General features: G+C 41.0%; 3 protein-coding genes across 3 annotated transcripts; 2 read left to right on the forward strand and 1 right to left on the reverse strand.

The window, feature by feature from the left end:
• The first annotated feature begins 815 nt into the window (after positions 1-815).
• On the forward strand, positions 816-8941 carry strip1 (striatin interacting protein 1). The gene is made up of 20 exons (XM_061069118.1): positions 816-935; positions 2321-2390; positions 2520-2594; positions 2809-2943; positions 3031-3151; positions 3489-3664; positions 3761-3888; positions 4007-4189; positions 4638-4858; positions 5025-5090; positions 5194-5257; positions 5386-5457; positions 5658-5732; positions 6024-6121; positions 6237-6363; positions 6489-6589; positions 6682-6748; positions 6853-6957; positions 7053-7257; positions 7473-8941. The coding sequence occupies exons 1-20, from the start codon at positions 825-827 to the stop codon at positions 7718-7720; spliced, it is 2448 nt and encodes an 815-aa protein (XP_060925101.1). The 5' UTR covers positions 816-824; the 3' UTR covers positions 7721-8941.
• A 688-nt stretch (positions 8942-9629) lies between these two features.
• On the forward strand, positions 9630-15159 carry LOC133000074 (tripartite motif-containing protein 16-like). Its single transcript, XM_061069944.1, has 7 exons — positions 9630-9965; positions 11919-12014; positions 12114-12347; positions 12421-12589; positions 12674-12763; positions 13956-14027; positions 14134-15159. The coding sequence occupies exons 1-7, from the start codon at positions 9699-9701 to the stop codon at positions 14682-14684; spliced, it is 1479 nt and encodes a 492-aa protein (XP_060925927.1). The 5' UTR covers positions 9630-9698; the 3' UTR covers positions 14685-15159.
• A 2809-nt stretch (positions 15160-17968) lies between these two features.
• LOC132999532 (sodium-dependent neutral amino acid transporter SLC6A17-like) lies at positions 17969-26327 on the reverse strand. The gene is made up of 11 exons (XM_061069225.1): positions 26045-26327; positions 23868-24025; positions 22853-22979; positions 21610-21791; positions 21408-21518; positions 21071-21312; positions 19903-20095; positions 19621-19813; positions 19229-19388; positions 18937-19099; positions 17969-18412 (listed from the first exon to the last, which is right to left on the reverse strand). The coding sequence occupies exons 1-11, from the start codon at positions 26325-26327 to the stop codon at positions 17969-17971; spliced, it is 2256 nt and encodes a 751-aa protein (XP_060925208.1).
• Between the last annotated feature and the right edge of the window lie 974 nt (positions 26328-27301).

Below are 27301 nucleotides of genomic sequence, written 5' to 3' on the forward strand. Positions count from 1 at the left end.
TGCTCCTACGCTGGGGAACAAACTCCCCCTCAACATCAGATCAGAAGAACCTGTGAAAACTGACCTCTATAGATTTAGATTTTTTTGTTTTGCTTTTATCTGATTTGTTTAAATGCATTGCTGAGTATGATTTGCCTTCTCTATGTCCTGCTAACTTTGCGACCTTTTTCTTATTTTGAGAAGTACGTTGTAACTCTGGTTTTGAAAGGCTCTATAGAAATAAAGTTTTAACTATTATTAGTGAAATTCCCCACTGAATTCAAATAATTTCAAACATTAAATAAAATGAATTTATTAATTGCATTGAATACACACATTTATACATTTTCCCACTCATCAAGCTATATTTATAACCACATAATACGGTGGCCGACAGAGCTCAACTCACTGCAAATGAAGAACACGACTTTTCTGCGCTTTTCTGCATTTGCATTTGTTGTGACATTTTGCAGCGCACGTGTTTTTCTATATGCATGTGTTTTCTTCATTGGCACATGTTTCTTCTATTTGCATGTGTTTTCTACATTGGCACATGTTTCTTCTATATGCATGTGTTTTCTTCATTGGCACGTGTTTTTCTATATGCATGTGTTTTCTTCATTGGCACGTGTTTCTTCTACTTGCATGTGTTTTTCTAAATGTCCAGTGCGTGGAGCTCTCGGGCCATCTTACCAAAATGATAAAGTGAATACATAATTTAATTTAATTTTAAAATACATCCAGAAGGAAAACTGAAACTTTACATTAACATAAACATTTACCTCGGGAGAGCTGGGGTGAGATCTCCCTGCACTTCTCGCGAGAGGACGCTGCGCCCCTCAGTAATGGACGTCGGGGGGAACGGTGGTGGGCTCCCAGTAAACAACAGACAGAGAGGCATGCTGCCCAACAAGAGCAGAGGCGAGTTCACCCGCAACCCGAGGAAAGACTCCGAGGTACGTGGACACGGATCTGTGGTTTGTTGTCAGTGAACCGGAAACAGACGAGGCCTTTTGTTTCTGCTGCTGTGAAACACAACGTTAGCTAAGTTAGCTCGGACAGGCTAACACTTCTAACTTGACCCGTCAACGTGGATTAACAGCCCCATTGACCCGGGTTATTGAAACAATTGCTTTGCTGTACACACAGTGTGTAGCGTTTTATCTGTTGTGAGTCTGTGGTTCATTGTAAGACATGTAACAGCGGTGTAGCATTAGAGAGCAGCAAGCTGATGCTAACTGATGCTAGCTGATGACAGCAGGCCAGCTGCTCTGTGAGGAACCTGAAGAAAACTCAATCTGTTGCTCCTGTTTAAAACGTGTCTGTCTCATCATGTGTTGACCTGGTGGGCTTCTATAATCTCACTATAGATGTGTGTTAACACGTGTGAAATGTTTCTTTAAATCCCTTTAGGACTCAGAGCTGTTGTCATGGTTTAAAAATCATCAGACAACACGAAGAAAACACACAAACTGAATCTACAGCTGAAACCACTGTGGCACTTTAACTAAAATACAAACTGTCAGTTCTTACAAACATCCACTGCCTCACTGCACATAGGTTTTATAAGCAGAATGCACTATACAGAATGAAAAGTTACCATAACACAGCATTATTACCTCTTTTATTTTTGTTTTACTATTGATTACAATCTTTTTTTCAATATTATGATTATTATTATTACTGACACTAAGAGTGGGAACTAATCCAAGTGGGAGTAAATCTAAATATGTCATTCAGGGTAGTTTAATTGTAAAAAGTTTTAACTGACAGATATACAAAACAAACCTATAGATTTAACATCATTTGTTTTGTGTGCAACATTTGAATCTGTGAAGTAGTTCTTAGCACTACTGCCCTTTTTAAATTAGTTTAAAAAGTACCGTTTATCATAATTCTGAACTACATTTTTCTACATTATTATAAGCAAGAATAAAAGTTCCAACAATTTGTCTTATAGATAATGAGCCAATCAAAATGTTCCTTCACAAGCCTCAGTGGTATCTAATTATACAGTATTTGTTTTTGCTGTTCAAGACATTTAAAAAATACATATTTAAAAAAAGGAACAGCTGGACATCTTTCCAGAAACATCTTCTGCCTCCTCTCGATAACACACAGGTTTTCTTTGGGACTATTTATTCGATATTAACAATTCAAATGGATCACAGAGAGGTTTTTGTAATAACCTGATTTATGACAAGATCCTATTAGGGTCAAGAGTGTGTGTGTGTGTGCTTGCGTGTGCATGTCTATATGCACACTATATATAGCTTATGGCTCTTTGTCTAATGTAATGCTTAATGCATGATTTATCATAATGCTATGTAATGTGTCACAGGGGATGTCTGAGTCTCCGGACCTGGAGTTTGAATATGCTGACACAGACAAGTGGGCTGCAGAGCTCTCAGGTATGTGGTTTGTTGTTGTCATAGACACAGATTTCCTGTCTAATTTTTTTGTTCCCTTGAACTCATCATTCTTTTACAATTTGTAACCTGTACTAAATTTAGATTGTTTACATGTTTCCTATGTTCCAGAGCTGTACAGCTATACTGAAGGACCAGAGTTTGCTCTCAACAGGACGTGCTTTGAGGAGGAGTTCAGATCACATGGTATGTAGCTAAACTTATATACGATCAAAAATGTATGAATTAAACAGAAACATTTTATTACATCAAGATGAAGAAATTACACTCAGTTTATTAGGAAGAACTAGCCAAAACTAGTGCAGCGAAATCCAACAGTCATGCAATAAATTGTCCATTCATGAAGTTTATGATCTTCACTCTTTTTTAACTTATTATCTCCACCTCTGATGTGCCTCAGTGTCTGATAGAAAGTGGGCGGACCTCGATGAAGCTCATCACAGAGCTCACGCTATGCGCCTGTTAGACGGTCTGGAGATGATCGCCCGGGAGAAGAGGCTGAAGGTCGCGAGGGCCATTCTCTACATGGCTCAGGGTCAGTCCACATCACTTGATGTTAAAGAGGAAATGATGGTGGAAGTGGCTTTGAACAGGGAGGTATTTACATTCAGTTTCTCTCCAGGAACCTTCGCAGAGTGCAGCTCCGAGGCCGAGGTGCAGCACTGGATGAGATACAACGTTTTCCTGCTGTTGGACGTGGGGACCTTCTCTGCTCTAGTGGAGCTGCTCAACATGGAGATAGAGTAAATTTTCCATCAGTTTTCTAACCATGCAGGAGTAAACCTGAATTTAAAAACACTAGTTTTCACCACAAGACATGAACATTAATTGAAATGCAGTGCTACAGTTAAATCATGTAAGCCATGTGGATGTGGATGTTAACAAAGAGAAATGTTTGGTTTCACCTCTCTCTACTTATTCATTGATATTTCTTTAATCGTTTACCAAATAAAATTGGTGGATGCTGGTTGGCTTGGCAATATAAGAATATTATTATACATTAATTAAACAAATTATATTTCTTATTGAATTCTGTGGTGAAACTAATGTATTGTATGAAATCCATTTCCTGTCTTTCAGTAACAGCGCTGCCTGTAATAATGCCGTGAGAAAACCAGCCATTTCCCTGGCGGACAGCACAGACCTCAGAGTGCTGCTCAACATAATGTATCTCATGGTGGAGACAATCCAACAGGATGACCCGACTGACAGACCTGAATGGAAAGTCATCCGGGAAACCTTCAGAGCAGAGCTGGGTACATTTGATCAAAATATTTAAAGCTGTAGTAGAGTTATGGACCTAAACAAAAATCTTCCATATAAATGAATTCCACTCTTTTTCTCTAATATAGGATCTTCTCTTTTCAACAACGAACCCATTTCTGTCATGCTCTTTGGAATGGTTACCAAGTTCTGCAGTGGACACGCCCCCCACTTCCCAATGAAGAAAGTGTTGTTACTGTTGTGGAAGAGCGTACTGGTAAGAGACAGGAATCTGCCTTTCATGACTGCTAACTCTAATTCTGATTTATAATTCAACAACAAAAATCACATCTGTAGTCGAGAGACATTTAATAACCTCCTGTGTTCTCCTTCAGTTCACACTCGGAGGGTTTGAGCAGCTCCAAAGCATAAAGGTGCAAAAGCGCGAGGAGCTGGGTCTACCGCCTCTTCCGGAGGACTGCATACGAGTTATACGCAGCATGAGGGCGGCTTCTCCTCCTGCGTCTGCGTCTGACCTTATTGAGCAGCAGCAGAAGAGGGCACGCCGTGAACACAAGGTAGTGATTACTTCTGCTCCCTGCTCGGAGATCAGACATACTGTGGGTTAGAGCTACCTACAAGTCAAATGGGTTGTTTGTCTGATTTAAGACATTCAAGTTATTCAGGTCGGGGTTTGTAAAGAGCATCTTTCAATCTCCTCAACTCTCATAACTTCTCAGTTAAAAAAACATTGGAATTTCGATTGTCACAGTATTTAAGACATTTATAAGACACAGAGATTTTACACATACTGCTTTAATTTTTCAGCGCTTAATGTTCCATACCGAGACACATACAAGAGATGCATTGCTTCGACAAAATAGTTTGAATCCTTTTGCCTGCAGATGTAATTGTACACATTTAAAATGACATCCCCCCCACATGGAAATGTTGTGAAAGCAACATGACACAAAGATTGAACGGTTCTATAAACAGTCAGTTTTAACAGTCTTGCTTGTTGTGCAGTCTCTGATCAAACAGGACAATCTGGATGCTTTCAATGAAAAGGACCCTTACAAGGCCGACGACTCTCGCGAGGATGAGGATGACAGCGACGACAACGACAACTCTTTAGAACCAGAGACTTTCCCGCTCGAGAGGGACGAGGTGATGCCTCCCCCGATAGCTCTCCCTCCCTCGGAGAGGGTCTCCTTCCCCAAAGGTCTGCCGTGGGCACCGAAAGTCAGGTACCCTTCAGTCTGACTGAAAAAGAATCCTGCATTTGTAACAACTTTTGCGTTAGGGAGAAAATTTAAGGAAGATAGTTTCTTAAACCTAAATCTAGAAAAACCTTTGAGGATTATCAGATTAAATCCTGTTTTGGTTTTGACACAGTCGTCTTTTCTCCCACAGGGAAAAGGACATTGAAAATTTCCTGGAGTCTAGTAGAAGTAAATTCATTGGTTACACCCTCGGGAGGTAAGTTAGGCTCCACACAACAACAGGAACTTCTCTGTACTCTGCACAGAAAAAAACTCTTGTATAATGTGTAAAACTAACTCGTTATTATTGTGTCCTGCAGTGATACAGATACGGTTGTTGGCTTACCCAGGCCAATTCATGAGAGCATCAGGACCTTAAAGCAGGTACTTCATTTCATTGTTACGTTTATCACAGTATTTAATTAATTATGCCTTGCCAGGAGAATATAATAAGAATGTTTAATGGCTGTAGTAATCAAGGACATCAATTTACCAAGTTGTTGTTTTTTCAGCACAAGTACGTGTCCATTGCTGAGATACAGATTGCAAAGGAGGAGGAGTTTCAGAAAACCCCTCTGTCTGGTGTAAGTGGAAACAAAAATCATTCACTTTTATAATATAGTTTGAAAATTTGATGTGACTGACACTATTGTGTACTAATAAGCATGTTTTTTCTGAATAAATGATAGAATACACAAACTTCACAAATGAAAAATGTAACGCTTGACTATTTGTTTCGTAAAATATATTTTTCAAGTTTCTTGTTTTGTGTCTTTTTCTCCAGGGTGAAGAGGATGTGGAGATGTGCGCCACAGAGCTTCTCTATCAGGGAATTCTACCTAGTTTGCCTCAGTACATGGTCAGTGTGTCTGAGGCTCTGTGCTTTTCTAAGACTTTAATTTATGATATAATTCATGCTAATATGGATCACTTACATCACTAAAAACTATTCATTGTACTGTTTGGTACTAGTTTAAAAACTACTAATTACTAACTACGAATTTAACTAAAACAAAGTGTGTTACTTGTATGCATCTTTATAACTACTCACAATGATATACATATATACTGTATATCTCCCATGATATATAATTATCTCTCACTGGAGTATTGAATGGTAACTGACACATGGTGTCTCCCCGAATATCAGATCGCTCTGCTGAAGATCCTGCTCGCAGCAGCTCCAACCTCCAAAGCCAAAACCGACTCCATCAACATCCTGGCGGACGTGCTGCCAGAGGAGATGCCGTAAGTCATCATGTGTCTTTTAACAGGTTCAAAAGCTATTTCAATAGTTTGCTCTGCAGAACGACGTTAGATTCTCACCTGACCTTTCGCTTCCCTCCTCTATCGGACTCTGCAGAACCACCGTGTTGCAAAGCATGAAACTTGGTGTTGACGTTAATCGACACAAGGAGATCATTGTAAAGGCCATCTCTGCAATCCTGCTGCTGCTTCTCAAACACTTCAAACTCAACCACATCTACCAGGTACGCACGTCACACACATCCTAACCATCGGTGCAGAGTAGTGTGGCTCTAATGAATATTTACCTAACTGTTTGAAAATATTACAGAAATGCTGATTATTGTATGTCTGTGTTTTGTTCTCATAGTTTGAATACATGGCTCAACACCTGGTGTTCGCCAACTGCATCCCTCTCATTCTGAAGTTCTTCAACCAGAACATTATGTCTTATATCACTGCTAAGAACAGGTAATTCAAACCTCATGAGCAGCATTAATAAATAATGGCAGTGAAATGTGCTTGAATTCTATTTATTAACATTTACTGTGTTTCCTTGGCAGCATTTCAGTACTTGACTTCCCACACTGTGTTGTGCACGAGCTGCCGGAGTTAACAGCAGAGAGTCTGGTAAGTTTTTGTATTTCTGATGTTGTGCAGTCATCTAGCTAAACACAATGTTGCGTTTACTGCTTGTGTCAAACTTGTAAATCATAATGTGGATCCTTTCTCAGGAAGCGGGAGACAACAATCAGTTTTGCTGGAGGAATTTGTTTTCCTGTATCAACCTGCTGAGGATTCTCAACAAACTCACCAAGTGGAAACACTCCAGAACAATGGTGACGGCACTTCACCACAGTCTTACCTTGACAGATGAATCATGTATACACATGTTAACGGTGTATTTCTCAACCTCCTTTCATTTCACTCCCAGATGTTGGTGGTGTTCAAGTCGGCTCCCATCCTGAAGAGGGCGCTAAAGGTCAAGCAAGCCATGATGCAGCTCTATGTCCTCAAACTGCTGAAAGTGCAGACCAAATACCTGGGACGTCAGTGGAGGAAGAGCAACATGAAGACCATGTCGGCCATCTATCAGAAGGTTCGACATCGCCTCAACGATGACTGGGCGTACGGAAACGGTGAGTGTGAACATGAACAATACATCACAGGGTTTAAATGCTAGTGTGTTAAATTCAATGATGATTGAAGCCTCTGTTGGACCTGCAGAACATTTCCAGTTGTATTTTGTCAATTGGGAACTATTCTGATAATCAACTCTTTGTTTAGGTATTTAAAGGAATTTGTCTGGCTCAGTGTTGTTGTTCTCTGATGATTGCTGTCTCTCCCTGAGCAGACCTGGACGCTCGTCCCTGGGACTTCCAGGCCGAGGAGTGCGCTCTGCGGGCCAACATCGAGCGCTTCAACAGTCGCCGCTACGAGAAAAGCCACAACAACCCAGACTTCCTGCCCGTGGACAACTGTCTGCAAAGTGTTCTGGGACAACGCGTGGACCTGCCGGAGGACTTCCAAATGAACTATGACCTCTGGCTGGAGCGGGAGGTCTTCTCCAAACCTATTTCCTGGGAAGAACTGCTACAATGAGAATCGACCCCTGTCAAGATCACGATGGTTTTAAAAAGAACAGTTTCAATCAGGAGTTCAGAGAAATCACCGACGTGCTCTCATCGATCAAATGTTGATGAAAGCGTTTTGTTACTTATTCTGTACAGACTGAAGATCACAGCTGGATTTCACTCTCATTCATCTTCACATTGGACCGGTGTGATTTCTGCCGTTTGACCAGGGCTCCAACCAAATGCTTTTTGTGATGAACTTAGCATACATGTAGTTTCAGTCCCTTAGACTTTTCCCAAATGAAAATCAGTTCAGTGCTTAATCCTGCTTCATTCGTGGCTGTAACTCAACTCCTAACTTACATTTCCAGGTGTCTGTGTCCCTCCTACAGCAGATCACTGACCTCGACCCGGAAGCACCACATGACACTATGATATCGCTGAATTTATAACAAGTTTATTTAGATAATATTTTATGTTTTAAATATGATAGGGCTTTAGGAAGTAAACCTCACATTCCTTGATCTCTTACACCTCTTTAAGTTTATTTTCTCCAGAGATATGAAAAGGAACCAGGCTTTTTAGTCATGATGTGCATTAAAAACGTGTTATTTTATAACAATCCTTTCCTGAAGGGGACTTCTGATTTCCTGACTCCGATCACAATCCTATATACATGACAATGTGTCCTTAGGCAAGACACCTTTCTCTGAATTGGCCCTCATTGGAAAAGTGCTGTCCATAGCTGCATTGTATGTGTGAGTGGTAAATGGGAATAACCTGTGCTGTAAAGTGCTTTGAGTGGTTATCAAGTCTAGAAAAGTGCTTTATAAACAATCGGTTTTCATTCTGTTGCATTTACAAGTTATTTCAATTTAATCTGCATTTTTCTGCGCCTCACCTGAGGGCTGCCTACACATCTTTGCCCTGGGACCATTTAGAGTATTTTTGATGAACTTTGTTAAAAGCGTTTGTACGTTGCCATAATTTGATTCTGTGAAAGAAAAATAATCATCACAGCTCTGGTTTGAGATGAGTGTTACCTTAAGTGAAAAACTCAATTGGGAAAAAAAGAGTTGCCAGTTAACCATTTTTTTCTCTGTATTACGTTTTTCTACTTTTTGGCATTTTGTTTGTTTTACTATGAAGATTAAGGAAAAGAGAATACATGTATATTGGGAGACTTATTTATCATGGCTTTGTCAGGTTTACGACTTCAAATACTGTAATAAAAGTAAACTGCCGTTCATGTTGCATTTATTTTTCTTGTTCGGGCCTGAGCAGCGAATCATCTTTTCCAAACTTCAGTAGTTAAAAACATTCATATTCTTTTATCACATACACTAACCATACAAACTATGATGTGTACTGAAATGCTTGTATGATTCTTCATTTCTTCTTGACATAAACATATGATACGATAAAGTAATTGACTGTTTTGCAGAGAAATGTATAGTATGAGGAAGGACGAGCTTGACACATTCAGCTCATATTGCCCAGCCTCGTCTCTGCTTGTGCACTTTCAGCCAATCAGGAGGTTTCTCCACCTGCTTTCTGGTTCAAACTATCTGCTTTGTCATATTGGTGTCATGCTTCTTAAAAAAATAGTACAGTTATTCTATACTGGATATAATTGCAACGAGGATCTGTTTAGTGTGGGCCTAACCGCTGCTTGTCATCAATTAGTCACCACATGATCAATTCAACATGAATATAGCTGACTGAGTGCATTTACTTTCGAGAGGGGCGTTCCTAGTTTTTAAACACAGTCAGATTGTTTACGTGTTCTGCAAATCTGCAAAACAAAAAAGGCGCCACAGACGGAGCTGACATGGCTGATTTGATTGAGTCACACCACAGACACGCCCACTCACTTCCTGACGACAGGTCGAGGAAGTGAAACTAAACTTCTGCCGCTACTTTCGGTGTCGATCACTTCCTGTCTGGCGCGGGCGGAACTTCTGCAGACCCTGGTACCAGGAGCAGAGGAGCATCTGTCCCGAGTCATGAACTCCTCTCTGTCCGAGCTGCTGAGGGACGCACAGGGGAGACAGGATGGACCGGGATCAGGATCGGGACCGGGACCGCAGAGACCCCGCCCGAGGCACGGTGACCCCGGGACAGAGGGGGGGAGCGCTCGGTGCCGCAGACACGACAGCCCGCTGGATATCTACTGCTGCACCGACCAGGAGATCATCTGTGAGCGGTGCGCTTCACACGAGCACCGGGGACACCGGATCGGCTGCGTGCAAGAGGAGCGGAGGAGGAAACAGGTACACAAAACAAACAACCCTTTCTTCTAAAGTAAGCAAATCTGTGAAGGGACGTTACCTGCTGCACTCACATGAGCGAGGAAAAGAGTTTGATATAATAACAAACATTTCTAAACATAGTTACGAGGAGCTTTGCGGGTGAAACTAATAAAAAACTGAAGCCAAACAACAATTGAAAGCAATTTGAAGATTACACAGCAACAGATACACAAATAAACAATGTTACACATGAGAAAAGGGTCAAATAGATCAAATAAAACATTGTAAAAAGACAGTAAGTTAACTTAAGACAATAAGTCAAAGTCCCCGTCACCTCTGCTCCTCAGCCTCAACATTAGATGTGGACAGTTGTAGATGTTGTTTCTTTCTTATTCAAAAAGCAGAAGTTGCAGTGATTTTTGCACAAAGTATGTCAGAGCCAGTGCAGTTTCTGGAAACATCAGTTGGTCTCTTGGTCTCATCTTCAGTGATGAACCCAGGGTCAGAGGGTGTTGGGGGGGGGGGGTCTATGATCATCAGACACACTTTGACCTGCTGGGGGACCTGAGGGTGGCCAGTCCCTGACTTGGGTCCAAGTTCTGTGCTGCTCCACAGATCTCCCGTCTTGATCCTCAGACACCTCCACGTCTTCTCTGCAGCTTCACTGGTGATCCTGGAGGCTCTTCTCTCTTCTCTTTTGCAGCTCTGTTACTACCAAGGAGACTGAGAGCTCAGTGTAGAGTGAACCTGTGAAGACCCTGCAGCACCTTGATAGGCTCACTGCAGGTCTTCTATCCGTGCTCTGTGGCCCGGATAGAGGGTTAGGCTCTAGATATTTAGGCCTTTGTGGACCTCTTCCTTCCAGTATTCTTAGGAATTGTAAATTCCAACAACACAACTTGCCTGTAATGGTAGATTTCTATTAAAAAAGAAATATTTAAAATATATGTTTAATAGCTTCATACCAGAACCAGAACGACTTATTAATAATTATGTTTCTTTACTTTATTCAAGTTACGACTTTTTTTGTATTTATGTACTTTCTAGTTAGTCATTGTGAAATATATGTTAAACTGTAGAATATCAAGCCTCAGCTACATTTTCTGGTCGTATGGACTTGGGAACAACATTTTAAGAAGTGTGAAGAATTTTTGACTTTAGTTCTGATGTGTTTGTCTTTGCACATCTCACTGAGGCCTGTGTATCCCCAGTGGAGCAAGGTTGAAGGTCAGATATCCTTACACAGCAGAGCTGCTATTTCTTTACCCTTAAGAGATAATTACATACTCAACATACATATACAAACTTATTATATATATATATATTTATGTTCTTATTAAAGTAATTAAAACCGATTTTGAGGATCAGAGCAAAAACCAAATGAAAACAATGGTGAAAGCAAACCAAACTACGACAACATAAGATAGATAGATAGATAGATAGATAGATAGATAGATGGATTACTTTATTAATCCCCGAAGGGAAATTAAGTCGTCATAGCAGCCGGTATATTTGAATACAATAAAATACAATACAATAGAATAAAATAAAAAATATTGAGGTAGAAAGAATAAAAACAGAAGCACAAGATAAATAGGTAGATAAGGTGCAGTGGCAAGATGATGGTAATAGTACTGATGATATGATGGTAATGGTATTAGACTGTATATAAAAATAGTACAGTATATATAGTATATAATATAACATAATATATATTTATATATGATAGTAATTATACCAATATAATAGCAGTATATATTAATAATGGCAGCAACAGTATATATAATAATAATAGTAAATATAATAATAACATGTACACATGTATAAATATGTGTATATACAAGAATATACAAAGAGTATGATATAATATGATATGATGTATAGTAGAGGTATAAATATAAGTATTTGACTATACAATAGATAATAGTCAAATAACACATCTGTCACAGCGACTGACGTGTCCACGCGTTACAGGAGGAGCTGAAGAAGATCCAGACCAAGTCCAAACAGATTCTGCTCAAACGAAAGAGGAAATTTAGAAACCTGAAGAAGATCCTGGAACAGATTCCGGTGAGGAGCACGTGTGACAGTGTGATCTTTATACCGTTTGTATGAATGGACCCAGATACAGTTACATGGATCCCACTCACCTGTGTGTGTATGAAACAGGACGAGGCGATAAAAACGGCAGACTACTGTGAAGCCGTGCTGGTCAGTGTCATCGACTCGCTGCAGAGACATTACTTCTCAGTGAGGGAGCTGATTGGAGCCCAGGGGGAGGCGGCGGCGGCTCGGGTGCACGGCTCCATGCAGACCCTGGAGGCCGAGATGGAGGAGATGGGAAAGCGGGATGAAGAGCTGGAACGTCTTGCGCGGACAGAGAGAGATGTCTGTTTCCTGCAGGTACAGTGAGCACACGTGTGTCTGAAAGATGTCCCCATGCCTGTGCCTCTTCCTAACTTGTTTCCCTTCGCAGAAATGGCCGTCACTGCAGCCTGTCATTGAAGATGAGCACCTCCAGCCTTTGGAGGAGGCCTCAGAGGACCCGCTCCTCCCCTTCCAGTTCACAAGAACAGCTGTCGAGCGGATCGGGAGGCAGATGGAGGAATTATGGAACAATGAGTTTTCCTTGATTTCTGAAAATGGTTGGTGTCTTTGTAGACATGTTGAGATATTGTCTCAAACCGCAGTGTTTTTTTAAAGAATATTTGTGCCTGTGTTGATTGTAGGTGACAGAGGAGAGCAACAGGAGTCAGCAGAGGAGACAGAGGAGACTGACATGGAGCAAGAACATGAAGCCAGTGTCTCCCAGTTCCACAGTGTGTATTACACTTTGACCAAATGTTTATGTTTGAAATGAAGAAGAATGATTTCTGTGGATTAATGCAATTCTACCATCTTGTGAAATGTCCTGAAACACATTTAAAGCCCAATTTCTACACAACACACTCACACTCACACACACACACACACACACACACACACACACACACACACATGCACGTCTCTCTATAGTTGTGAGGACACTCATTGGCATAATGCATCCTCCAACCCCTTACCTATCACAACTAAATGCTGTAATGGAATATTACATACCATGACACAACAACCAATTATCAATTCTTTGTTTAATTCTTACCCACCTGCGGCTTGCTATCATCACTGACAGATTCAAGCAAGAGCTCTGAACAATGAAATCACATTTCCATTCATACAAGTTTGACCCCTCCTCACACAGGAGAACATGGTAGACCAATCAGCTCTCTGGATGTCGTGACAGGATGGTCAGACATTCGGTCTCCGTCAATCTACAAATGATCTGCCTTGAAGTCTACTAGACAATGACATGCAAATGTGCTCAGAGGCTCTGAGAGATTGTAGGTGTGAATACATCTTCCTCTCAGACCCAACGTCTCTGACCCCTGCTGCAAAACCTTCTGTTCGAACTGGATTGAGGAGGCCACATCTGAAAGGCTTCCAGGGCAATATGCATAGTGTTACCCCGAGCCACAACTCTTGCTCACAGTCTTGAACACAGAAAACATATCATACACTCTACACTTGTAATTTCTTTCATTAAACTTATCTAAATACAAAATGTCCCATCACAATGCCGAACCCTAACCTAATTCTAACCTTAACCCTAAAACCAAGTCTTAACCGTCAAACAGCCCATTGAATTCTTGAGGACCAGCCCAAATATCCTCAAGTCAAAATGTCCTCACAATGATGGGTTTTGGCAAAATTGGCCCTCATAGCTATAGACATGGCAGCACACACACACACACACACACACACACACACACACACACACACACACACACATGTATGGCTAAAACCCAACACAGGCACAATTTATCACAAGACCTTGTACCATGTGTTGTTGCACTTATTTCACAGGTTATAGTGTTATACGTCATTAGGAATAATGATCAGCAACTTCAGTTATTTACAATTTACTCCAAACTTAAAGAACGACTAACTATTGTGACCCTTGTTTTCGCCCCACAGATTCCTCAGGAGGTCACAGCTCTCTGACAGAACCGGCCAAGGAGCCGACCACCAGAGCAGAGTTTCTCCACTGTGAGTTAATCGCCTCATACATTCCACTTATCTGCACTGGGCTCCACCACAGTCCATCACACCTGTGCTGTTTCTATCCTCACATCTTTCTCTTCCGTGACCCCAGACGCGTGTGACCTCACCCTGGACCCCAACACAGCTCATGAGGACCTGGATGTGTCTGTCGGAGGCAAAGAGGTGAAGCGGAAGACTCAGATATTAGCAAGCTCTGTTCCACCGCTCCGTCACCCGGAGAGGTTCACCCACCGGCGGCAGGTGCTGTGCAGAGAGGGACTGCAGGCCGAGCGCTGCTACTATGAAATCGAGGTGGAAGGCGACAAGCTGGAGATCGCCCTCGTCTACAAAGGCATAGAAAGAAAATCCAGCACCAAGCTGTCGGCCTTTGGGTGCACTGCGGCCTCCTGGAGCCTCGATCTATCTGCGTACTACTCAGTGAGTCACAATAGCGACAGCGTTCAGCTCACACGTCGCCCCGGTCACCGCAGGCTCGGGGTTTATCTAAAGTTCAAGGAGGGGACTCTGTCCTTCTACGAGGTGTCGGAGAGTATGATCTTTCTTTACAAGGTGGAGGCCAAGTTCACCGAGCCGCTGTATCCAGGCTTCTGGCTCGGAAAGAACTGTTCCATCAGGATCTGTGATTTGACACAGGATATATGATGAAGGATTTAGAGGTTTATAAACACCCGGTGCCAGTTTCCAGGAGGTTCATATCTCAGTTTCCTTGTGTAAAACTAGTGTGACTTATTTATTTTTTGATTTATTCCTTTTGATACAACTATGTGCTTTTCATCACATTTTTTATAAGGTGTCTGTTGCTAGTAGATAAATATATCGCTGTGCACTTCACTCATGCCAACACATGAGCAGCTTGTGGCAAATTGCTTTGGGGCAAATGACCATATTTTCTAGTTGTCTGTCTTTCATAAGGGAACATTTAGGCTAAAATACATATATAAGTGAATTTATTATCTTTTATTTTATTTGAATGTGTTACTTAGGTCATGCCCCACCCCTTACTAAAATGTCATGGAATTCAGTTGAGTGTGTTTCATGTAATCCTGCAAACAAACAAACAAAAAAATTAAAATATAACCTTGGTGGTGACCGTTACCAGAAAAATTCACATATCCAACAGCAGCATGTCCTTTCTTTATTGTTAATATTTTTAATGATGTTCACAATTGTTTTTTTTTTTTTTTTTTTTTTTTTTTTTAGTAACTGTCAGTATCGTACAATCATAATGTGACTGAGGAAGGAGAGATGGAAGCTGTAAAGGGACATTTCTAAACGTGACTCCTGTACAGACAGTGCTTGAGATCAATTAGGCCCTGCACCTATAAGGAGTTTGCTACACAGCAAAATACAGTGCAAGCGCGCACACACACACACACACACACACATGCACACGCACACATTACATCCCTTTGGATTTGAGGGATGATCCCTAATCATTGCTTTAAAGTGAAACTCAGGTGTTAACCTTTCCTTCAATTATTCTGTTAATATTGCTTTTATACCGACCTTAAATGAACATGACATGTGCCAAATGCCATGACAACAACAAAACATTTTTATTGCAGTCCTACAGACAAAAAAAATTAAAGCAATCAATCACATTCATTATTAAGTCATGTAACATTTAATGCTAAAACAGTAAGCCTACTTTTACGGACATTGATATATGTCGCATGAATAAAATCCATCTTTGGAATTATCTGGTTACACAAGATTATTTACAGAGTTAATCAACAGAGAGAACTACGTGATACACCCTCATCCGGAAGTACCTGGGACACACAACTAAAACAGCACAAGAAACAAAACAAGACTTAAGGTTTGTAGCCACACTAGTGTTGTACAATGTTTCTGAATGGATGAATAAATGAAACGTCTTTTATATTATCAGATTAACCACTGATGAAGACACGTCCATGCAATTTGAAAATATTCAAACCTGAGCTCCTGTGGAAATGTTCCTTGTTATTGAATGTTATTATTTCACAGGTATCGTGCCATGAACTAAGAGTAGTTTGTGCTTAACTGCTAGTGTGGCTACAAACAAGTAGACCAGTAAATCTAAAGTGAAAACAGGTGAGCGGACATCACTGAACATGAGGTGCACCCGAACACACAGCTCCCATTAACACAACCAGCTGCTGCACACACACACACACACTCACACACACACGTCACTTGCAACCGCCCGCAGTGTTTTCACATCAAACGTACACAAACTACAAAATAGATCAATATTAAAATATACAACCTCAATAAGCTTTAGGCTACACAAGATGAAAATATACCATTATTTTTATACTGGTCACTTGTAAAAGATAAATCTTTGTTATTCATTACAACTACATACACTTGAAATATTCAGGAATATAAACACAGTCTGTTTTTTAACACCATGGCTTTGAACATCTGACAAAAATAAAAGTGCCCTCTTGTGTGTCTAACATGTGCTTCATTTGACTGTCCAAACCAGTTCAGACTGTGTCAGGAGTCAAAGTCCTTTATCAAAGAGGAAACCTGGTGCTGCACGTGCAGTAATATATCACAAATATACAGAAAATATGCACATTTGTGTTATATTCATGTATTTATTGTTTGCCCGTGTAGGTGCCTGAAGTCTAAGGCATAGAGAAATTCAAACTATCAAAATATCAGAGTTCAATATTAATTCAACTGATTTAATTTGAATATTTGTCCCTTAACTTCATATATCTTTTAGTCCATTGCAGATTTTTGTTCAACGTGTTTGCTATGTTTTTGCTCCATGAAGAATATAGTTTGTGCATTCTAGTTTGTGCTATATATCGCTTCATCTTTGTGTCTGACCTATCTAAAGAATGTGCATACATTTTTGAAAAAATAGGTCAATTCGCTTGTGCATTTTAATTGTGTCAAAAATCTTTTTTGTGCTTTTGTAGCATTGACATTTTGACAGAGCTGCACCAAAGATGCAAAACAAAGCTGTGCTTCCTGTTAGTGGAACTTCAAGTTTTTTTATTATGTACTTTTTGCTCTTTACTCTTTGGCGGACAAACTGAAATGATCGATTCTCTACACACACACATCCACACATACATATATACTGTGTATATATATATATGTATGTGTGTGTGTGTGTGTGACATATGATGTTTGTGTGATGCACAATGAGACCGACGGTGGCTTTGATCTACTCCAGAAAATAAAAACTATATTATCCTATATTATAATAATATACTGTACACTGTTGTTTCCAGAATGAAAACAAACACTAATGGCTCCAAACAGAACAGAGCAGGAGGTTGATTTTGCCACTGCAGTTTGATCTGTGGAGACAAATCAACATGACGTGTTCTGTATGTCAGAGCAGCAGAACAGAGCTCAATGTAGACAGAGGGAAATCACTGCATATTCTCTTATAGAAAATAACATAATCTGTGTTAAGCTGTATGGCTTTGACGAACAGTATCGCTACAACATTAACCTTATATGCACATTCATTTCGGCCTCTGTGCCACTGTTCTGCAGTGAAAACCCGTTCACCACACCAGCTCCACTACATTCGTTCTTCCAGATCCCCTGCACAGGGGTGTGCATTATACTGTGAGGGGGGGGGGCTAGGTCTGCTGAGGGTCCTTATACTAAGGCAAAGAATCGCAGACCTTCAGCTCAAGCACATAAAGACCGTGATTTCAAATACAAAACAGAATAGAGGTGTATTCAGTGTGTCACTGTTAAGAGTGAATTTTGTCTTTTGACATATATCTCCACACTGCCTACATGTCTTTTAGGTTTTCGGGACATGTGGGCTCAGATAAATTAGGCGACTACAGTTTCGTGGATTGAGCAGGGCAGTGGTGGGGACTCTCGCAGCTGCAGTGATCCCTGGTGGAGACTTTATGGTTGAAAGGTAAACTGTGCTACAGGACTGGATGTTTTGACTGCAATCAAGAGTCAGACTCTGGTGTGACAGGCGTGACAATTGTGACAGGTGTGACAGGCGTGACGGGCGTGTCAGGTGTTGTTGGCGTGGTGGGACTGATGGCATCGTTTTGGTAGCTGGTACCGTAGCAGATGTTTGGAGACAGGGAGTTTGGGTCCAGGGGTTTGATCTCTCCAGGAGTGAGGTATGCTTTGTGTGCTGGGGCTGATGACGGTGCCTCACCGGGTTTGGCTCCGAGGATGGATCTGGCCTCATCCTGCTCCTCCAGGTTAGAGATGTCCTTCATCATGGTTTTACGGTAGGAGACCGACAGCTTGTTGGAGCCGTCGGACATCAGGTTAAAGTGACGAGCGATGAAGACAATGGGTACAGGAAGCATGGCCACTACGATCAGAGAGAAGCACATGCCAAGTGCCCAGGGAGGGTAACTCTCGAAACGTTCCTGAGCCTGCAAACATTGAAAGAGAGTCAAGTGAGAGTGAGGAACTTCTAAACTAATATAATTTTCGACTTCAGCAGCCATCAAGTACAATATTAGGGGTTTTTAAAATTTGTATTATTAACGACGCTACATTTATTAGTTACTAGCTCCTTAAGTTTAAAATAATTTACATGAAAAACATTTGTAATAGGTTAAACTTCTTAATATAAGTAAAGTTTTGTTTTTCTCAACAAGTTACAATATTAAAAAGCTGTTCAGATCTTACTGCATTAGTTTATAATAATATATAATACGGAGTATTTTTTTATAGTTAAATACTACTAGATTATTCTACTGTTCTTTTACTTGTATACATTTTGAATGCAGGACTCTTTACTTGTAATGCAGTATTTTTAAATTGAGCTACTTCTACTTTTGTAAAGAATCTGAATTCTTGCTCCTCCATTTCTGCTGTCAACACACAAACACAGACACACACACAGACACACACACAGACACACACACACACACACACACACACACACACTGACCAGCTCTTCGATCCAGGCGTTGTATCCTGGTGGGCTGATGGCCATCTCTATGACAGTGGCTGAGATGAGAACGATGAGGCAGAACGGGGAGACGTATTTCCACAGGTAGAAGTAGATAATGCACGGTCGGAATCCCAACATGTCCTCCAGGTCCTGCATGAACCTGAGACAGAAGAACCAAAAAATATTACATTGATGTCCCTTCATACAATTCTTATTTAACACCTGTCAGATAAATACTTCATGACTCAGGTTTGAGTATCCAAAGACATGCACACACAGGTAGATGTACCTTTTAGTACCGTAAATCCAAGCCACAGACACATTTTCCAGGATGACAACGACAGTGAGAGGCAGACCAGCAGAATAATCATCGAACATGGTGACAAAGTAATTCCCTGAGCGCTGAACGAACAGCAGGCCACACAGGAAGGCCACAACGCAGCAACACACTGAAACAAACACGAAGAAGAACAACAATTTGGTAATATATTGGAAAACATTTTTATTTTCAATGGGGTCTATTTGGTTTCTGTTATTGTTTTGCTGTTGATACGCTCAGAGCAATTTTACATAGCCTAATGCATCACATTCCCAAATGTGTTTAATCCTATTTAAGTGCTAAATAAGGAGTTTAAGATTAAAATATATAATGGCCTTTCTTGATGAGTCAGGGATGTTTACCTGTGAAAAGCTCCTTCTGGACCTTGTAGGAGTCGAGAACAGGTGTAGTGATGCCAGTCATGGTGCCGATCATGCTGCCCAGGCCGAGGTTAATGAGCATGAAGAAGAACATGACCGACCAGAATGGAGATGCTGGGAAATGAGTCATGGCTTCTGTGAAGGCGATGAAAGCCAGGCCGGTGCCCTGGACAGACTGAAGAGAGACAGTCATAGGAGGCAAGAGTCATGAATACGGAACATGGAAATAGATAAGTCTGCAGAAACAGACTTTCTAAGAGTCACCTTGTTGAGCTCGTCCTCAAGGAGACACGGCTCCAGACCCAGCTGGGCGAAGCCGTCCTCTTTGACCGTCTTGATGACTCCATATATCTCAGCATAGTCTGATCTGCTGAGCTCGGAGAAGTTCATGTGTGGAGGGATGAGGTCGTGACTCAGGACGTTGGAGTTGAGGTACCCCTGGATCTTCTCAGAATTCCTTGAAACACGAGCAATGTTAAAAAATGTAAAAAGCCGAGGATAGTGTTGGGATATAAAGTGGTGGAATGACACTGGAGCTGCAAAACTATAATGTAGGGCTCTATTTTTATTATGTAAAACATATGTATTCCTCTCAGACCATTCATTAAGCTATCACATACTTCCTCCAGTTCTCTTTTGTTTTGATCCAGGGTTACCAGTCGATTTTTCTGTTTTACTATCTAGATTTAAGATTGGTTCTTTGATTGGTCAATATGGTCCAAAAATGTCTTCATAACTAGTGGATGAATCGCAAAAATTGGTGAATACGTTCAGACGTTATTTCGTTTTTTTCCTATCGTTTTCTTTTTCATTGCTGCCATTTTGTTTTGTGGTTGGTAAACACAGGTGTTTCTCATCACGCTAACGAAGGTTCTGTTCAGTCTGAATTAACGTGATGAGTAACACCTGTGTTAACCTACTAGCATAAGTCACGACAAAATGGCTGCTGTTAAAAAGCTCTATACTTTGGTTTATGACTAAGTACTCACTAAACTAACTTTCCTTTAAGCTTCGTGTGCACTTTTTGATAATTATGGAATGATAGCATGCTAATGTAAATAACAGGGACAGTCAGCAAGGAAGGCATTACATCTGCTAAACAGCTGATGTTGGATTTAGCATGTCTGTAGATTTGTGTAAGTCTGGTTGAAATGTAATTTTGTCACGTGCACAAAAAAGATTCACTTTAATCCGGGAGCAGGAAAACATTTAAAAGCTAAACATGATCTCCGCTAGAAGTGGTTGACCAATCACAACAGAGCAGGCCAGCTGACCAATCAGAGCAGACTGGGCTATTAGACAGGGACTGAAAAGAGGAGCTGTAGAAGTGGACAGACTGAGGAGACTGATGTGTTTTCTGAATATTAGAGAATGTAAACATTTTCAAGTCATAACCCAAATTAAATTAAGAACCTGCGGGCATTGTACTCACTCTGCGATACACTTTTCGTTCATGATGTTCGCCTTGAAGCCCAGCACAGCAAACACCACCAGCGTGGCTAGAATCGAGGTCATGAAGTTGATGACCGAGACGAGCACAGCGTCAAAATGACAGTTGTTGTCTATCTTATTGTAACTGGAGAAAGCTATCACTCCTCCAAAGCCCAGACCCAGGGCGAAAAACACCTGGGTGGCTGCTTCCCTCCAAACCTGGGGCTCCAACATCTTCTCCAGCTGTGAGACACAAGGTATACGTATTGTTTGTATTATATATTGGTACACATACACTTAATATATATTATTTAATATTCAGATAGAGAAAAACAAACCTTGGGGGTAAACATGTGAGCGATACCGTCCACCGATCCCTTCAGCATCAACCCCCTGACCAGGAAACAAAAGAGCACCACATAGGGGAAAAGAGAGCTGAAGTACATCACCTGTAAACCACAAGAGAAAAAAATGATTTAGAAAAAGTAGACCAGTGCTGCTCTTTCATATACTTCTCTCATCATACCATCACTCCACTACCTTCCCAGAGGAGGCGATTCCTTTGATGACCGCGAGACAGACGATGATCCAGGCCACAAACAGAGACAGGGTCATTTTGACGTTGAGGCCGCCGCTCTCTGCGATCGTGCTGGTCGTGTTCAGGGTTTGTCGATACCAGAAATAAGTCGTGGCTGAGCTTTTGTCGCACTCGGGCTCCACAACTGTGAGTTTTACAGTCAGACAGAGAGAGAGAGGTTTAGTTCGGGTGATAATGAGTATCGAAGGGAAAATAAGTGGAGGTGTGAAGATGCAGCAGGAAGATGACAGGGGCAGTAGAGTAATGAGATCGACAATGTTTGCTCGGGGTCGATATCTCAATTCTCGGCTGGTTTACACCCGGCAGACGCAAGTGAGCTGAACAAGGTCATCTGTGCGCTTGTTATGCAAAGACGGAACCTGCAATTCACAACGCCTGAGATCTTTTCCAGTGCACACATAATATATTCTGCTGTTACCTTGTGGAAATGATATATAGTGTGTGTCTGAGTGCGATTCTCAACATTATTCTCCAGGATTCTGCAGATTTATCTACGCAGATGCACAAAGACACAACCTGCACGGACACACGCTACAGCTTCACATGCAGGAAAACACTCTTTCTAGATGTACAACAAACTAAATCTTCAGAATTCAATATGTCCTTTGCATTATTCGTTGTTTATTAGTTACTGTCAGGTCCAATCCAATGCTTTGCCCGTTACACTGGTTATACATCTATGAGACGCACACAGCCTCTGTCCTTCCTGTGAAATGTTTTACATTCTGCTGTTGTCCTCCAACATTAGTGTCCTCCAGTCTCAGAGGCTGAATCATCACTCCCTCTCTTTCTACCAGCAGCTATGATCAGATCTGTCGAAAACATAACCTCTCTGTTGGGAGGTCGATCGACATGTGGTGGTTGGCTGCAGTGTACGTCAAACTTAAATCGTTTGTATCCCGGATATTTTAGCGTCATTTCTGGATAGTGAGAGGAAGTGGAGACGCCCCGTCCACTTTCATATACATTACTGTGCATAATTGATATTGAATAAAACCCTGCATGACCTGTAGTGGATTCTAACTTAAGAACAGACAAACTGCTCTGCATTATTAACAACATAAGGTCCTGTAGAGCAAAACAATATTTTTTCTCATAAACATTAAACTAAGCTGCATCTGTATTTAAAAGGTTCCACACAAATACACTTGCTTTGCCTATTCTTCAGTAATTAACGTCACTTACTGGCAAGTGTGCCGTTCCTTCTGATTGGACACTCGCTCCATGGCAGAGGATACTGGAAGGACTGGAAGAAGTAGAAGATGCTCCAGCCAATGATCACGTTATAGTAGAGACCCACAAAGCCACACACCTAGATAGATAGAATAGATAAGAAAGATATATTTATGGTCCTCTTGTTATCTTTTTAATTGTAATTTTACAGCAGCCTACACTCTCTGCATGACATGAAGAGACAGCCACATTAACATGAATAGCATAATATCAGGTTTTCTGCGAACATTTCATCTCAAAGGGAAAGAAGCGTGCTAATAAGGCGGCAGGCTTTCTGCACGTCTTGTTGCCGTCAGTCTTCCGAGCAGTCCTGCCAGCCAGGACATTCAGGAGCTAAATATGGTTGAGGGAAGCATGAATAATTAAAGTGCTCTCTTTTCAACACTGATCTTCCATGAGATATTTATAGCTACTTCTGTGCGAGTCGCAGGACTCCGAAGAAAGGCTACCTCTCACTCCCCGACACGCCAATACCTGCCATACGCCCCAAGAGGATGTGTGACGGTTGGTATGGAGACTCAAGCTGTAACTTGATCCTGTCTTTACCGTAAAAAAATTGATCGTTTAGCTTCTACATACAATACTAGATCTACGGTAACATACATATATATATATATATATACATATATATATATATATATATATATATATATATATAAGATATAAGAAGGAGGTATGGATAGATAGATAGAAAGATAGATAGATAGATAGATAGATAGATAGATAGATAGATAGATAGATAGATAGATAGATAGATAGATAGATAGATAGATAGATAGATAGATAGATAGATAGATAGATAGATAGATAGATAGATAGATAGATAGATAGACAGATACTTTCTTTTTTCCACCACACTGCTGTCAAATTGCTTTTCTATTAGAGTGCTGTATATTGCAGTCGCAGGCCAAGGTTACAGGGATGATGGATTAAACAACTTCATAAAAATCAATGTTTGCTTCTTTACCATTAGACTTGACATCCCTATTCCGCCCAGACTGGGACAGACATAGTTCCACACACCGATGCTCCCACGGCGTATCTTCTGACCCACCGCCAGCTCCAAGAAGAAGAGCGGGATGCCGATGAGGAGGAGGAGGATGAAGTAGGGAACCAGGTAGGCACCTGGAAAACATTAGGACTTATAACTGAGCTTGCCATAGTCCACTCACTACATGAGGTATGTGATGTAAAATATGTCTCTTAAAAATGTCAAATTAAATTAGGACACTGGTCTCCGAGCTCAAGGGAAATGTTTGGTTGAAAAACCAACACAGCAGCAGGGATGTCTGTTTTTAACTGTGTTAACCCAATTTCTTGGAAATAATATGGACATAAATTGCTACTCATCATTTTTAATTTTCCAACCAACCAACCAACTAACCAAAGTTTCCTACAACATGCAAAATATTTAGTTGCTAAATGTGATGAATTTAGGTTCCATGTTAATTTGTGTATTTATACCTGCAGAACAAGTGCAGTGATTAAACAGTTTTAGATGAATCTCACCTGAAAAACGTGATAGAGTGATTCAGTGAGTCAGAATATATTTAGCCATCCAGCTCACACCCCCGCCCAGCTCCTCAATGATGTAAATACCCAAACTAAACTGATGAATAATCTTTAAATTACATTTCTAATTTTGATTGAATTCCAAATGCGTCTCCATGCAGCTTAATCCATTTCATCTGTAAAGGGTGAGTCATCATCCGGGATATAAAGACTTATAGCGGGCAAACATGCACTACTACTATTAATACATCGGAAGTAGGAATTACATTCAGTGGCACAAACAGGTGAACGGATGAATCAAGAATGAAATGACAGTGAGGAGTTTTAGGCCTCGGATGAAAAACAACTCACTCACTCACAAAGTTAGAACCTAAAATTAGAGCCTGTGATAAAAACTATGTATAACAGACTCTCTGGCATAGAGATGAAACAGGGTGAGAAATGATGGAGGGTGATAGAACAGAAAAGAGAAAGGCGGGATGAGGGAAGGTGACGAAGGGAAGCAGAGAGGAGCCCACACAGCGATAACTCCTAACCACACAGACCTTTTAATGTGTCTGTAATTGGCTGCCAGACAGCAAATTACACAGTGAAAAATGGCCGCTCGCCAGGCAGCACAACCTGACCGGTCTGAGAGCGATTCTACTGTCAGCACCGCCCCCCCCACCCCGTCTGAGTACAGCTGCACTCACTTTTGTATCGAGCTCTTCTTCTCTGTTCATAAGAGTATCGCTGCAGCTGGGCCTGGCCCTGTCGCCAGTAATAATCAATGGGGAAGCTATTTTGGGATTCATTTCTACACTGCAGCGCTTTACTGTTAGTTCTGTGCCGAGTGGAAATGCAATGTTTGTGATGGTCGGGGTCAATCAGACGCTTCAGTTCAACAGAAAGAAAAGAAACAAGAAGCTGACTTCATTTTAATTTCAAATCACTCATGTTAACTAGGACAGAGCAGCACGTTCAGTGTCAATAATAATAAGCAGACTCACCATATTAACTTGTGAAAAAGGAACTTATGCCACTAATTTTGATTTTGTACTTGCTGTATAGATAATGGATGTTGAATGGATGGATGGATAAAAGAAACAATTACACATCTTTTATCTTACTACAACAATATAATTCCACTGACTTAAAAATGTATTATGTTTTAAATTAAAACATTATCAATTTTTAATATTTTAATATTAAAACTTTTAATATTAATATATGTATTGTTCATGCTTACTTAAGTGGTAGGAAGACTGTTCTGTACTATCCAATGGGCGTACAGTTACTCTTGGGCCTTAAAACTACTGTTATGTTATAAATTATATTATAAACATATTGTATCTATTTCAATATTATTATTGTAATCATTGTATCGCCCAGCTCTAAATTGTATAAAGCAAATTTGGGTCGTGATTGAGGGAGAGTAAAAGCGACTGTATCTCTGGTTCTTCTACATCCCTTCTGATAGTTTTTGTTGTTGTTAAACTGTCTTCATCAATGTTGTAGAGGTACAAGGCTAAATATTATTTAACTTATATTTTATATGTGGTTATCTATAGTCAAATTTTTCATGAAAACACACATTAAGTTCCCCTTTACATGAGCATATGCAACTCACGTTGAGATTTGCCTCCAACTCACCTCCTCCATTCTTTTGGCACAGGTAAGGGAAGCGCCACACGTTGCCCAGTCCCACGGAGAAGCCCACCTGGGCCAAGATGTACTGGAGCTTGCTGTTCCAGGCGGGGCGTCCATCGTTCTCGGGCACCTCGAGCACGATGGGCTTCTTCCCAGCGGCCCCTCCGACGATCAGGGAGCTGCTCTTGTAGTCCAGCGGCTCCTCGTGTGCGAGCAGGTCGACCACTGACTCAGTGACGTGCTCATTGCTCTGCTGGCGCTGGGTCACCTTGCTGTTCTTCGGCATGAGGGAGGCTGAGGGTCGGGAGGGGGGTGGGGGTGGAAAGAGAGATGGAAGAAAGAGACTGGTGGGAACAGAGAGAAGAGATGCAAAGAGTGGAGAAGAGATGGATGGATGGAGCTGTAAGGAAGAGACTAAGAAGTGACAGCTGGATTTCAGGTGTTGGCCTCAGTCCTGCATCAGAAAAACAGAAAGGTTTGATAGTACATTTTATTTCAAGGAAATCATCCAAACTAAAGGTGTTATAATTCTCCATTATTAGACCAAAAAATCCATAAATATACTTCTTTAGGAATAATAGAAAAAACTGAGGTACAAGGCTCATTTGATGTAATTTTAAGCTTCGTTTCACAGCTCTGATCTTTAAATAACAATTCTCACAATTGCTGACACAATTATTCGGCCATTTAGTGCTTGGTTAGGCTCGTAATGACACTGCATGCTAATACATATGTCCCTGCAGAACCATGAGGGACGTCAGCGTGAAGACAGGAGATCATTTATCACACCTATCAGCTCAGTTAACCTGGATTTTTCAACAAGAAAAGCAGCAGGGACACACACACACACACACACACACACACACACACACACACACACACACACACACACAAACACACACAAACCACCAAATACATGCACCAATCCAAAAATACCACAACTGTTTTTTTCACCCCCTCTCATACACACACACAACCACACACACACAACCACACACACACAACCACACACACACACACTCACACACACAAATACACACAAAAACACACACACACATACACAAACACACATACACACACACGCACACACTCTTCCTCTCTTACACACACACACACAAAACATCTCAAACACTCAAAAGAACCAGATGATTTCCGGTTCCCAAAAAAATTCCCAATCCTGCAAATTGTTCTCTTTAATTTCCCTGTTCTGCAAAGCTTAACTTCAGTGAAGCTTTTCCCCTGCAAATCCTCTAATCCCCT

This window comes from Limanda limanda, chromosome 4 (genome assembly GCF_963576545.1).
Source record: "Limanda limanda chromosome 4, fLimLim1.1, whole genome shotgun sequence".
Taxonomy (NCBI): Eukaryota; Metazoa; Chordata; class Actinopteri; order Pleuronectiformes; family Pleuronectidae; genus Limanda; species Limanda limanda.

Coding starts and splice junctions, on each gene's coding strand:
- strip1 (XM_061069118.1), top strand. CDS start 825: ATGGACGTCGGGGGGAACGGTGGTGGGCTCCCAGTAAACAACAGACAG. Junction 5,258..5,385: donor GCATCAGGACCTTAAAGCAG/GTACTTCATTTC, acceptor TTGTTTTTTCAG/CACAAGTACGTGTCCATTGC. Junction 7,258..7,472: donor TGACTGGGCGTACGGAAACG/GTGAGTGTGAAC, acceptor CTCCCTGAGCAG/ACCTGGACGCTCGTCCCTGG.
- LOC133000074 (XM_061069944.1), top strand. CDS start 9,699: ATGAACTCCTCTCTGTCCGAGCTGCTGAGGGACGCACAGGGGAGACAG. Junction 12,590..12,673: donor TTCCTTGATTTCTGAAAATG/GTTGGTGTCTTT, acceptor TGTTGATTGTAG/GTGACAGAGGAGAGCAACAG. Junction 12,764..13,955: donor CAGTGTCTCCCAGTTCCACA/GTGTGTATTACA, acceptor TTCGCCCCACAG/ATTCCTCAGGAGGTCACAGC.
- LOC132999532 (XM_061069225.1), bottom strand. CDS start 26,327: ATGCCGAAGAACAGCAAGGTGACCCAGCGCCAGCAGAGCAATGAGCAC. Junction 24,026..26,044: donor GTGCCAAAAGAATGGAGGAG/GTGAGTTGGAGG, acceptor AATGTTTTCCAG/GTGCCTACCTGGTTCCCTAC. Junction 22,980..23,867: donor TAGGGATGTCAAGTCTAATG/GTAAAGAAGCAA, acceptor CTATCTATCTAG/GTGTGTGGCTTTGTGGGTCT.